General features: G+C 44.2%; 1 protein-coding gene across 2 annotated transcripts in view; it reads right to left on the bottom strand.

Annotated features, from left to right (window-relative positions):
* The window catches only part of NUP155 (nucleoporin 155), a 387,607-nt gene extending 376,265 nt beyond the window's left edge, over positions 1 to 11,342 (bottom strand). For both annotated transcript variants that reach the window (XM_078769705.1, XM_078769706.1), the window contains exons 1-4: positions 11,213 to 11,342; positions 10,673 to 11,001; positions 1,395 to 1,702; positions 463 to 857 (exon numbers count right to left, since the gene is read on the bottom strand). In XM_078769705.1, coding sequence (XP_078625831.1) covers positions 463 to 857; positions 1,395 to 1,572 — 573 coding nt within the window. In that variant the 5' untranslated portion in view covers positions 1,573 to 1,702; positions 10,673 to 11,001; positions 11,213 to 11,342. The remainder of the gene's footprint in view (positions 1 to 462; positions 858 to 1,394; positions 1,703 to 10,672; positions 11,002 to 11,212) is intronic.
* Positions 11,343 to 12,352: the final 1,010 nt, after the last annotated feature.

Below are 12,352 nucleotides of genomic sequence, written 5' to 3'. Positions count from 1 at the left end.
ATGTACAACTGTTCGAAGGAGGGGTGCAAAGGCTGCTTCAACCAGATATTGAAGTTTATGGATGTGCGGACGTGATACGTAGTTCCTGTAGACGATGTCTAGCCAAGGAACTGCCGAGTTACTAAAAACTTAGCTTCCCAAGATGATCGTATTGCTGGATGTGGAGATGGTGTCCACAAAAGGCGTGTGTTCATCAACTGAATGTCCCAACCTTCCCAACCCACTCCACCACCCAATTTTCCCACCACTCATCTAACCCCAACACTCCTCATCTGCACACCTATTCTAGCAACTAACCAGCATTCTTTTATCAATAATTTAATAGAAAGATAGGTCCCTAAAAAACACCTCGTAATGAGTATTTCAAATAAGGTCACAATAGGGGACAGGTGCTGAAAGAAGTGTACCCTTATCCAATCAGCTAACACATCAAATCATGCAGACACAAGTTGCAGCTGACACCTGGATGCTGTGGTAGTCGTTGTTGTTGTCCAGAAAAGCAGAGTTCACAAAAGATTTTGGTCTGCAGCATGGGTTGCTTTCTCTTGCTCGACTAATCCCTGCTGCATCGTTCTTTGCGAGATGCGAGATTACGATGTCGTATGTTATACGACGATCCTCGCATGTTCCACTGCAAAAACCAAAGTCTATCACTTCGTCTGAGTCATAACCCAGGCCGAGATCACGGACGGCCACCATTCGCTGCTGCAGCTTGCAGAAAGGGCTCTTCAGGATATGTCGTCTCCTTTTCCTACGAGTCCGACCGAGCTTGCCTCGAGGACGCTGCCGGGAATGTCGTGACCTTGCCACAGCCCGTGGTGTTGCCGCTGAGCCATGAGGTTTATCCATTGGTGGTACTGGGGTAGGAAAAGATGACGTAAAAATGTTGAGCGTTAAAGTTAAAAAGGAATAGCTTATGACTAAAAATAAATGGGATGGAATCCGTTAGGCAGATAGGGAATAAAGTAACAACAATGTATGTGGGGGGAGTTGGGATGCTTGAGAGATTCAATTGAACATGGTGGGGGAGAGATTGTGGTAGAATGAAAAACTGGTATTGATCGGTGTAGTTGAGTTAAACAATTTAAGAAAGGTGGAATTTTACTGCATTTCCATTTCTCCCTATTCTTTTCATCCGAGGGTCAAGGGTGCTCTGCTCCCTCTAGTCATTGAGGAATTTCATAAACAAAACATTGGACAAACTTACATAAACTGAAATTGATAAACACACCTTGCTCAATAAACATAAGATGGTGGAAGCCGACATTCCTGTATGCACATTACTCATGTGCTGTTTATCAAGGTTTGTGGGCTGCGTGGTTACTGTGCAAGTACCAAGTTATAAAGAGGGTTTGATTTAACATACAAGGGAAGGAATAGACCAAGCACCTCACCAGAAGCAATTGAGTTTTGTGGTGCAAGCGGAACTGCTACAGCTTTGGACAGAGCCCCCTCGGCAGGCCGATTGTGGAGATAGTCGACAGGGGAGGTCAAGATTGAGGAGATCAGCAAAACAAGGCACAGGCTCAGCGCACACAGCGCTCTCCAGCTGCCGTGTTCCAGGAAGTTCATAGCCGAACTAGGGAGAAGTTCCGGTCACCATGGCATTGGGTGCCCGGAAGTGGATGCCGAGCGAGCATGCGGCGTGGTCTTGCTCTTCCTGACACTTCTTGCTGATGTAGTGGGGAAAGTTTCCTTCGTGCTGTGGGAAACCACACCATCACAGCAACTTTAAGCCTCATATTAATAATGTTTGCATGTGTGTACATACAGACGTGGCCAAAAATATTGGCACCCTTGCACTTTTTTCCAATAACTCACAATTTTCTCGAAAAATAAGTTGAAATTGACAAAAGTATTTGGTCTCCACAATTCTTTATTTCACTGTTAATATTACAGAACCTTTGTTTTTGATACAGAACTTAATATATCCTTTTAAATCAGAAAATAAAAAGAAATGACATTGACAAAATTATTGACACCCGAGACTTAATATTTGGTAGCACAACCTTTGGACAAAATAACTGTAATCAGCGCTTCCTATAGCCATGGATAAGCTTCCTACACCTCTCTACTGACAGTTTGGCCCACTCTACTTGTGCAAGCTGCTCCAGGTCTCCCAGATTTGAAGGATTCCTTCTCCCAACTGCTGTTTTCAGATCTCCCCACAGGTGTTCAATGGGATTTAGATCTGGACTCATTTCTGGCCATTTCAGAACAGTTCAGCGTTTTGTCTTGAACCATTCCTGGATGCTTTTGAAGTGTGTTTGGGGTCATTGTCCTGCTGCAAGACCCATGACCTTCGATGGAGACCCAGCTATCTGACACTGGGTTGAACATTACGCTCCAAAATGCCTTGGTAAGCTCGTGATTTCATGATGCCGTGCACACATTCCAGGCACCCAGTACCAGAGGCAGCACAGCAACCCCAAAACATCACTGAACCTCCTCCATGTTTGACTGTAGGGAAGGTGTTCTTTTCTTTGAAGGCTTCATTTTGTTTTCTTTAAACATAGAGATGATGTGCTTCACCAAAAAGCTCTAATTTGGTCTCATCTGTCCACAGGACATTCTCCCAGAAGGATTTTGGCTTGTTCAGGTGTGTTTTGGCAAACACCAGTCGGGCTTTCTTATGTCTCTCTCTCTCTCAGCAGTGGGGTTCTACCACAGAACCCTATCATTGAGTTGGTGATGGATGGTGTGAGTTGAAACTGTCGTACCTTGTGTCTCGAGGTCAGCTTGAATCTGTTTAGCAGTTCATCGAGGTGTTTTCTCCATCATTCGAACAATCCTTCGCTGCAATCTTCGATCAAGTTTTCCCTGGCGGCCACATCCAGGGAGGTTGGCTACAGTGCCATGGTCCTTAAACTTCCTGATAACATTTCGTATGGTGGACTTCAGGAACCTAAAGCTCTCTGGAGATGAACTTGTAGCCTTGAGATTGTCCATGCTTGGCTACAATCTTGTGTCTGACCTTCTCAGACAATTCTCTGGATTTCTTTCTTTTCTCCATGCTCATTGTGGTACACACAGTGACATAAAACAGCAGAATGAGTCCTTTTCTCTATTCAAACTGGTTGAATGAATGATTTTTATATTGCAGGCACATGCAACTCACCATAGGTGAGTTCAATTCCAAAGTAAAGGAGAATCACCTGCTTGAAATCTAATTCTCTCAAACAACTTCTAAAAGGTGTGAATAATATTGTCCGGGCCATTTTAGGATTTCTGTGTGGAATAAGCTAAGATTTAGTAATTCTTTCAGCTTTTTTGTTTTGATGCAATGCAAACCAAAGAAATACATATGTGGACACCAAAATATTTTTAAATTTCAACAATTTTTTGAAAGAAATGGTGCATTATTTGAAAAAAAGTGCAAGGGTGCCAATATTTTTGTCCACAACAGTAACTAATACACACACATGCAAACACACACACACCCACACTGATGGGAATATTCCTACAAACTGCAGTTGGAAGCTGCCTGGGGCTCGTTGACGATCCTCAAAAGAGCCCTTGGAACAAAACTTTGAGAACATGAAAACTTCACAAACTGGTCCATGAATCATGATCCCTTACTGAAATGGAGGTGGATACTTCGAGACCTGGGAGGACTCCGTTCCACCTTCTGAAACCGGCATATGGAGATAACAACCAACGACACGCACCCGTTTCTCCCTGATCAAGAGGGAATGATCCTTTCGAAAAGATATTGGACCTCCTGAAGGTAGTTTCCAGCTAGTGGCAGGCATTTTTCCCAGTGTATATTTCCTCATAACATTGGACCAGAGGCCATGTTTCTGGCTCTGAAACTTTTTCAAAAGGAAAAACAAATTTTGGTCTACACTCATATTTGAGAGATGGTGTGTTGATCTGAAAATTTGGACTACCCTCAAATGCACCATTGCATTTTTTTTTCAGCTCAGGTGTGCGCTACATTGTCTTTTCAGCAAAGTGTCTGTGTGTGCGTGTGTGTATCAATGGGCTACGCATGTACTGCTGCTTTAGCACAGATGATTCCTTGCATTGCTGTCTGGGTCATAAAGAATCAAATACATCCAAGTTAGTGAAACACTCATTCTCTCAAAAGTATATCGAGCGAAGAATGATCTGGCACCCGATGGAGGTTAATGGCCGGAACAGATTGAGGCAAAGCTGTTTCGTAAACATAGTGACTCAAAACGTGCGCTCACGGTCGGAAAACTGAACACTGTAAACAACGTCTCCTGCATTTCCACTCCCAAGACTTCCTTCCCGCCGCTTGCCGACCAGTTATCCAATGTACATCCACCTACATTGCACCCACGTCTATACCCACTTCACCTCCTTCCTACGACTCATCATACTCATCGCACATCTTCCATACTCCTTAAACGATCCCTTAACTTTAACCATATTCCGGCTCTTAAATGTCTGTCAAATTGCATTTTTCAAAATTATATATATATATATATATAGATAGATAGATATATACACAGTGCATTCAGAAAGTATTCAGACCCCTTCACTTTTTCACATTTTGTTATGTTGCAGCCTTATGCTGAAATCGTTTAAATTCATTTTTTCCCTCCTCAATCTACACTCAATACCCCCAAAATGACAAAGAGAAAACAGGATTTTAGAAAGTTTTGCAAATTTATTAAAAAGAAAAAACTGAAATATCACATTGACATAAGTATTCATACCCTTTGCTATGACCCTTGAAATTTAGCTCAGATGCCTCCCATTTCTCTTGATCATCTTTGAGATGTTTCTACACCTTGATTGGAGTCCACCTGTGGTAAATTCAATTGATTGGACATGATTTGGAAAGGCACTTTCATTTCGTGAAAAAAGTGAAGGGGTCTGAATACTTTCTGAATGCAATATATATATATATATATATATATATACACATACATACATACACCTATATATACATACACAGTGTCTTCATAAAGTTTTCACACCACTTGACTTTTTCACATTTTGTTGTGCTACAGCCTGAATTAAAAATGAATTAAATTGACATTTGTTTTGTCTCTGATCTACACGTAATATCCCATAATGTCAAAGTGGAATTTTTTTGGGGGGAATTTTTTAAACAAAATAATAAAAAATGAAAAGCTGAAATGTCTTGAGTCAATAAGTATTAAACCTCTTTGTTATGAACACTCTAAATTCAGCTCAGGAGCATCCAATTTCCTTTGATCGTCCTTCAGGTGTCTCTACAACTTGATTGGAGTCCACATGTGTTTAGTTCCATTGATCGGACGTGATTTAAAAAGAAACACACATTTCTAGATAAGATCCCACAGTTGACAATGCACGTCAGAGCAGAAACTCTACCAGTCCAATAAACTGTCCGTAGATAGAATTGTGAGGAGGCATTGATCTGGGGAAGGGTATAAAACAATTTCTAGAATGTTGAAAGTACCCAAGAGCACAGTGAGTTACATCATTAGCAAATGGAAAGAATATGCAATGACCCAGACTTCCTAAAGCTGGCCGTCTGACCAAAGTGAGCAATGGGGCAAGAAGGACCTTGGTCAGGGATGTGACCAAGAACCCAATGACCACTCCGACAGAACTACAGAGTTCCTTGGCTGAGATGGGAGAACCTGCTGGAAGGCCAACAGTCTCTGCAGCACTTCACAAATCTAGGCTTTATGGGAGAATGGCCAGACGGAAGCCATTCCTTAAGCCATTCCATGGCACATGACAGCATGTCTGGAGTTTGCAAAAAGGCTCGTGAAAGACTCTGAGAGCACGAGTCAAATGATCCTGCGGTCTGTTGAGACGAAAATTGAACTCTTTGGCCTGAATGCAAAGTGCCACAGCTGGTGGAAACCGATCACAGCTCATCATCCATCTAACAACATCCTTACCATGAAGCATGGTGGTGACAGCATCATGCTATGGGGGTGCTTTTCAGCAGCAGGGACTGGAAGACTTGAAAGGATAGAGGGAACAATGAACGGAGCCAAATACAGGAAAATACTCGAGGAGAACCTCCTTCAGAGTGCAAAAGACCTAAGACTGCCATGAAGATTTACGTTCCAACTGGACAATGACACCAAGCATACAGCCAAAGCGAAACTGGAATGGCTTCAGAACAAGAACGTGAAAGTCCTTGAGTGGCCCAGCCAAAGCCCAGACCTGAATCCTATTGAGAATCTGTGGAAAGACTTGAAGATTGCTGTTCACCGACGCTCCCCATCCAACTTGACAGAAATTGAGCAAATCTGCAAGGAAGAATGGGAGAAACTCCCCATATCCAGATATACAAAGCTAAAGCAAACATACCCAAGAAGACTAGAAGCTGTAATCGCAGCAAAAGGCGCTTCTATGAAGTGTTGACTCAGGGGGTTGAATAATTATGTAAATTAGATATTTCTGTATTTCATTTTCAGTTAGTTTGTAAACATTTCAAAAAAAAATTTTAAAAATTCCACTTTGACATTATGGGGTATTTTGTGTATATCAGTGACAGAAAAACTCAATCTAATCCATTTTAAATTCAGGTTTTAACATAACAAAATGTGAAAAACGTTCAGGGGTGTGAAAACTTTATGAGGACACTATGTATGACGAAAAGTTCTAAATTGATCACTTGGCGTTTTAAATCACAAAAACTTTACAGTGTGGTCCAGCCAGGCAAAGTATGGTCATAGTATGTCACAAAATAATTTTCAAGTGCACAGTGTGTCCCAAAAAACATATCACTATACCACCACTTTAAATTGACCACTGAAGGTGGGCTGAGATGGGCACTCCCGCGGGAGCGCCCATGCTAGTATAGTTAAACACCAAAAAGGAATGTGGGTGGCCATGCGTTACGATTGTTGAAAAAAATTCCAAGTAAACACGTCTGCCCCAGATGTCACAAAAGGATGGGAGAGACATCACGGAGGCGCCGCGTCGGAGTGCGCGGGCCAGAACGCCTCCTAATCCATCACGGATTTGAACCCCCGGGTTCATCCATCAGTGTTCACATGCAAAGAGCGAATACGTGGGTCCATCCCACGGGATGTGCAGCTCGCATATATACACTCGGTCGCTTTGGGGTGCGCGTCTGCTTCGTTCGTTCACTGTGGTTAACCGCGGGGCTCTCACACGCTCATAATCTTTCACAAGCCAAGAGGCGATTTGCAAAAATTATGTTGAACTTTCATCAGAGCCCTTGAGTAAACAGGACGAAAAGCTGATTTCATAAGCAATGGTGCGCTTGCGAAGTTTGTGTAGTTACAGTCTCCAGTTAACGGAAGCGAATGAAAACTCATTTGCACTCCATTCGGCCCCCATCCTCTTTAAATAACCTGAACATGCTCCCGAGGAGGCCACAAAAGAACATAACGCTTCTTGTTCGAGATTATCACGTCCGGCGTTGACAGGCAGGTGATGCCACACGCGCGCAGCACGGGACGCGCTGGGACTCGCGCGGGGATTCGCGCCGATTACGCGCGTTGCTCTCGGAATGTGAGCGGAGGCGTCGCCAGGCGGAGGGATCCCCCCGTTCCCTTGCGCCCCCTAATCTATCCGCCACCCCTACGCCCCTGACATGCAGACGAAAACACGGTAAATTATGCTTTTTCGTGGCCGCCCTTTCTTTCTGCGCTCACAATGGCAATACAGGCAGCGCATCACACGCAGCAAGTACATAGCAAGTCCGTTTCCATTTCTACAGAAATGCCGATGCACCAATCGAAGCAAAAAGTAAAACCATTCACTGGAGGCTCAAAAAAACAACTTAAACTAGAACGGCAATCAGTAGAGAGCATACCTCCGCCTGGTTGGCCATATCACTCAATGGTGAAGAATCGCTTAAATAATTCTCATATCCGAATCCATGTTCACATCTTCACCAAAATGGAATCGATTCTTCCTTGTCACGCACACAACCGGTCCAACAAGTTTCGTCCAAATCCATCGATAACTTTTTGAGATATCCTGCTATGTATCGTTTTTGGCCCTATCTCCCAATGGTGAAGAATCACTTAATAAATTAAATAATTCTCATATCCAAATCCATCTTCAGATCTCCACCAAAATCTAATATATTTCTCCTTGTCGCACACCCAACCGGTCCACCAAGTCTCGTCCAAATCCGTCCACAACTTTTTGAGATATCCTGCTATGTATCGTTTTTGGCGCTATCTCCCAATGGTGAAGAATCACTTAATAAATTAAATAATTCTCATATCCACATCCATATTCAGATCTTCACCAAAATCTAATATATTTGTCCTTGTCGCACACCCAACCGGTCCACCAAGTCTCGTCCAAATCCGTCCACAACTTTTTGAGATATCCTGCTATGTATCGTGTTTGGCCCCATCTCCCAATGGTGAAGAATCACTTAATAAATTAAATAATTCTCATATCCACATCCATATTCAGATCTTCACCAAAATCTAATATATTTCTCCTTGTCGCACACCCAACCGGTCCACCAAGTCTCGTCCAAATCCGTCCACAACTTTTTGAGATATCCTGCTATGTATCGTTTTTGGCCCTATCTCCCAATGGTGAAGAATCACTTAATAAATTAAATAATTCTCATATCCACATCCATATTCAGATCTTCACCAAAATCTAATATATTTCTCCTTGTCGCACACCCAACCGGTCCACCAAGTCTCGTCCAAATCCGTCCACAACTTTTTGAGATATCCTGCTATGTATCGTTTTTGGCCCCATCTCCCAATGGTGAAGAATCACTTAAAATTCTAGTAGCCGGATCTTCATCCGGATATTCACCAAAATCTAATCATTTCGTCCATGTGACATACACTACATCGCTGCCAAATTTCGTCCCAATCCGTCCACAACATTTTGAGATATTTTGTTCACAAATGAACAAACAGACAGGGGTGAAAACATAACCTCCACCCACCTTTGGTGGCGGAGGTAATAAATAGATGAATCCTAGCAAAAAGCAGGTCTCTCGACTGTGTTTAGGGGCAAAAGGAACTTTTCAAAGGTTTCCTCTCCGCAATTATAGCGGTTCTGCGCTGGCAAGGCTGGAACGTGCCGCTTGCACAGGGTCCGGGCCAGGGGTCCAGGAGAGGGGAAGGGCTTACTTGTAGCCTGAGAAGCAACTGCCCTGAGGGCCGAGGGACCCCCTTTTTGTCGGCATTGTTTTTGCACGAACTCGGAACAGTTCACGCTCGGCCACAGCGGAGGTTTGCAACGAAGCGGAGAAATGAGGAAAGAATTAGCGACGGGGCCCGGGCTTACGTTCGTTACCATTCACCGGTCGGATGGTGGAGGAGAGTGCGGTTTTTGATTTGCCTGCATTCAATTCATGCCACGTTCCGCTCCAAGGTCTCCTTCACCCCCAAACTATCATTTTCATGCCGTATAATCTCCATTTCCCTTTGTTCCCCAACTGTGATTTGGTGTGGTGTCCTAGATAATTTAAGGATCTTTTCACTCACCTATCTGTCATTCTTTTCACCTTTTTCACCTTGGTTTACCCCATAATCTCCACACTCACCTTCCATCAACATCTAAGCCAGATATTCGTCCACACTCCCGAACCCCAGACTTCTACCCCTTGCGTATCATCTCTCTTTCATCCCCTAAAATCTCATTTTCCTTAATTCCACTATTTCCACACGTCCTCCTTCAATCCCTGGTTAGGGTTAGGATTAGGGTTAGGATTAGGGTTAGGATTAGGGTTAGGGTTATGATTGGGGTTATAGTTAGGGTTAGGATTAGGGTTATGGTTATGGTTAGGATTAGGGTTCGGATTAGGATTAGGGTTAGGGTTAGGATTAGGGTTAGGGTTAGGGTTCTCTTCTTCCCCCCACGCTCCCAAAACCTCCTCCTTTACCTTGCAAAACTCATCTCTCTTTCATCCCCTAAACCACTATCCTCCTTAACCTCACAATTCCCACACTCATCCTCGTTCAACTCACGATCCGCAATCATCATCCTCGACCACACTCCCAAACCCACCTCTTCTACATCAGAATCATCATTTCACTTTCATCCCCTAAACCATCATTCTCCATAATCCCCTAACTTCCACACTCATACTCCTCTTTATCGACACTCACAAACTCTGATCTACCCCAGAACTCTCATCTCTCTTCTCTTTCATCCCTTAAACCCACAGCTTCCTTCACCCCATAATTTTGACACATCCTCCTTAAATCCCCAATCGTCATCTACTCCGACACTCTTGAACCCTCCTCTACCTCAGAATCCCCATCACTCTTTTGCCCCCAACCTTTACCCTCAGAAAGATGTAGCTTTGGGAGTGATACCCATAAGCAGGGGATCTTTCCCCATATTTGATCACGATTTGCTTTGTCGTTTTGTGTTTCTTATCCACGTACTCAAGGAAAATGCATTCATAAATATTTTATAATTCACTCAAGACCGTTTAATATCAACTGACGTTAAGCACGTTCGTTGAATTACAACAAGACGTGACCCAATCATCTACCCCCAGAGCACCTTTTCAGAACACCCTGATAATGCAACACCTTTGCAGGTGTCGTGGTTATATTGGCCGCACCTGAAGGAGTCACGTTTGGTAATATCATCGGAATTAGATGAGTGCTACTCGTATGTAAACAGCCACTGATGTTTGTGAAAAGTGTCGCTGGTGATGTACAAGCCCAGACGGATGCTCACAGACAGGATAACTGCGAGGCAGACAGACAAACCGGCCACTACTTACCTCGGACAGCTATTTGCAGGTGATGCCCGCGATATCTCTCTAATCGCTTCTTGGCGTCCCGCAGCCTGGGCTTAATCCGCTTGGACTGGTCCTCTGGTCGAGATTGCAAAATGAAGTCCGTGAGGCCGCAGCCAGCTCTTTACGTGGCGGGGAGGTCATCGACTCAGGATGAGAGATCGGGAAAGGTCGGCTACGCTTGAAGGTCTTGCCATCGACGGAGAGCGTCAACTGTCACCACACCTTCTCTCTTCTGCAAACTTGACCTCTGCCCTCTGCTTTTCCTTCTTGTCAATGAGCGCTCCAGTCTTTGTAGTCACGATGCGCACAACCTGTGGGAGTAGAAAGTGAATGGGGGTGTTTAGTGGGAAGAGGTGGAATGGGGCAGGGGCAGAGAAATGGATCACTTCCACTCATCTATGAACTCATCTGGAAGTTGAAACACTCATCAACATTTCGCATTCTTGCAAACCCAGCAACAGTCACAAATTGGATGGTTGGTAATTCTACAGGAGGGACCCAACCAAGTTCGGAACCTCTCACCTGTGCCGACGCACTGGGAATGGCGAGTGTGAGACGCGAAGGCACCGTTCGGTGCAGTCGAGGGGCTGCGGTGCGGCTCTTACTCGGTGTGCAACACCGTCTCGGTATAAGTGGGCGGTTAGGGTGTTCCGGGAGGAGGGCGATGGCATTGGGGTTTGCAATGAAGGGGAGGCCGCCGTACGGGCGGGGTGCGAGGGAGTACGCGTGAGTGGGGCGTTGCGAAAGGCGGGGCCGTTTGCTCCATAGGACGCACAATAGGAAAGGAGGGCCGAACAATGCGGTGAGGAAAGCAGAATGGAAAAGGTTTCGGGGCCAGGGGATGTCAGATGACAAATTTGATTTCAGGTGAGTTAAACTCATATTCACGCAGTATTCGGACCTGTGAACCGTGATGCTGAAGGAAGGTGGGGAGGAATATGGAAGGAGAGATCCTGAGTGAGGCAACGCGACAGTTTTTCTCTGTGATGTCCCCACGCACCAAACATCATGAAATTGGAAAGCGGATTCATCCTGAAATCCTTCGCTGTATGCAGTTAAGTTTCCGATGATCGTTTCTTCAGCCCACGAGTCTGCTCAGATCAAAGTGAAGTTGAACCGAGCCGTTAGCCAGGCATCTGACTCAATTCTGGATGAGTAAAATGCAGTTCTCCACGTAAAAAAAAAGTTTGGTGATGATTTACATCCTCCGCAATCCAGTAATAATAGGGAAACTTTGGAATTCTTCTTTAGGACTTTTTATTTTTACGTGTTTTGGAAATTTTATGAAGCCAGTTGGTTATGTTATGTTAATTGTAAGTCAACCCTCCCTCAGTCCCAATTCACCAACGAGGACCTCCCCGCACTTCACCCACCACCACTACCTGTTATCGAAGTTAGCCAGAGGATGCTCCACTCAATGAGACCCAAAGCTATGGTCCAAGTAATGGTGAATTGTAGCCTATAAACATTGCAAGCTGCATCAGCTCATTGAAAAAAAGTTTTAAAACAAATATTAATGAAACTAATGGAGGCCAATACTCTTTCCAGAACTTCGGTGCATTCGCAAGTAGATAAATATTTGAAAGCTAGAAACAATCCTGGACAAGTCACTACTTAGTCATCGCTCGACAGAAGGTGATTTGGGCATGAGTTTGGAATTTG

The sequence above is a fragment of the Myxine glutinosa genome, chromosome 1, assembly GCF_964187855.1.
Source record: "Myxine glutinosa chromosome 1, kmMyxGlut1.1, whole genome shotgun sequence".
Classification (NCBI taxonomy): Eukaryota; Metazoa; Chordata; class Myxini; order Myxiniformes; family Myxinidae; genus Myxine; species Myxine glutinosa.
The sequence above is the reverse complement of the archived record's forward strand: the minus strand, read 5'-3'. Positions and strand labels throughout refer to the sequence as shown.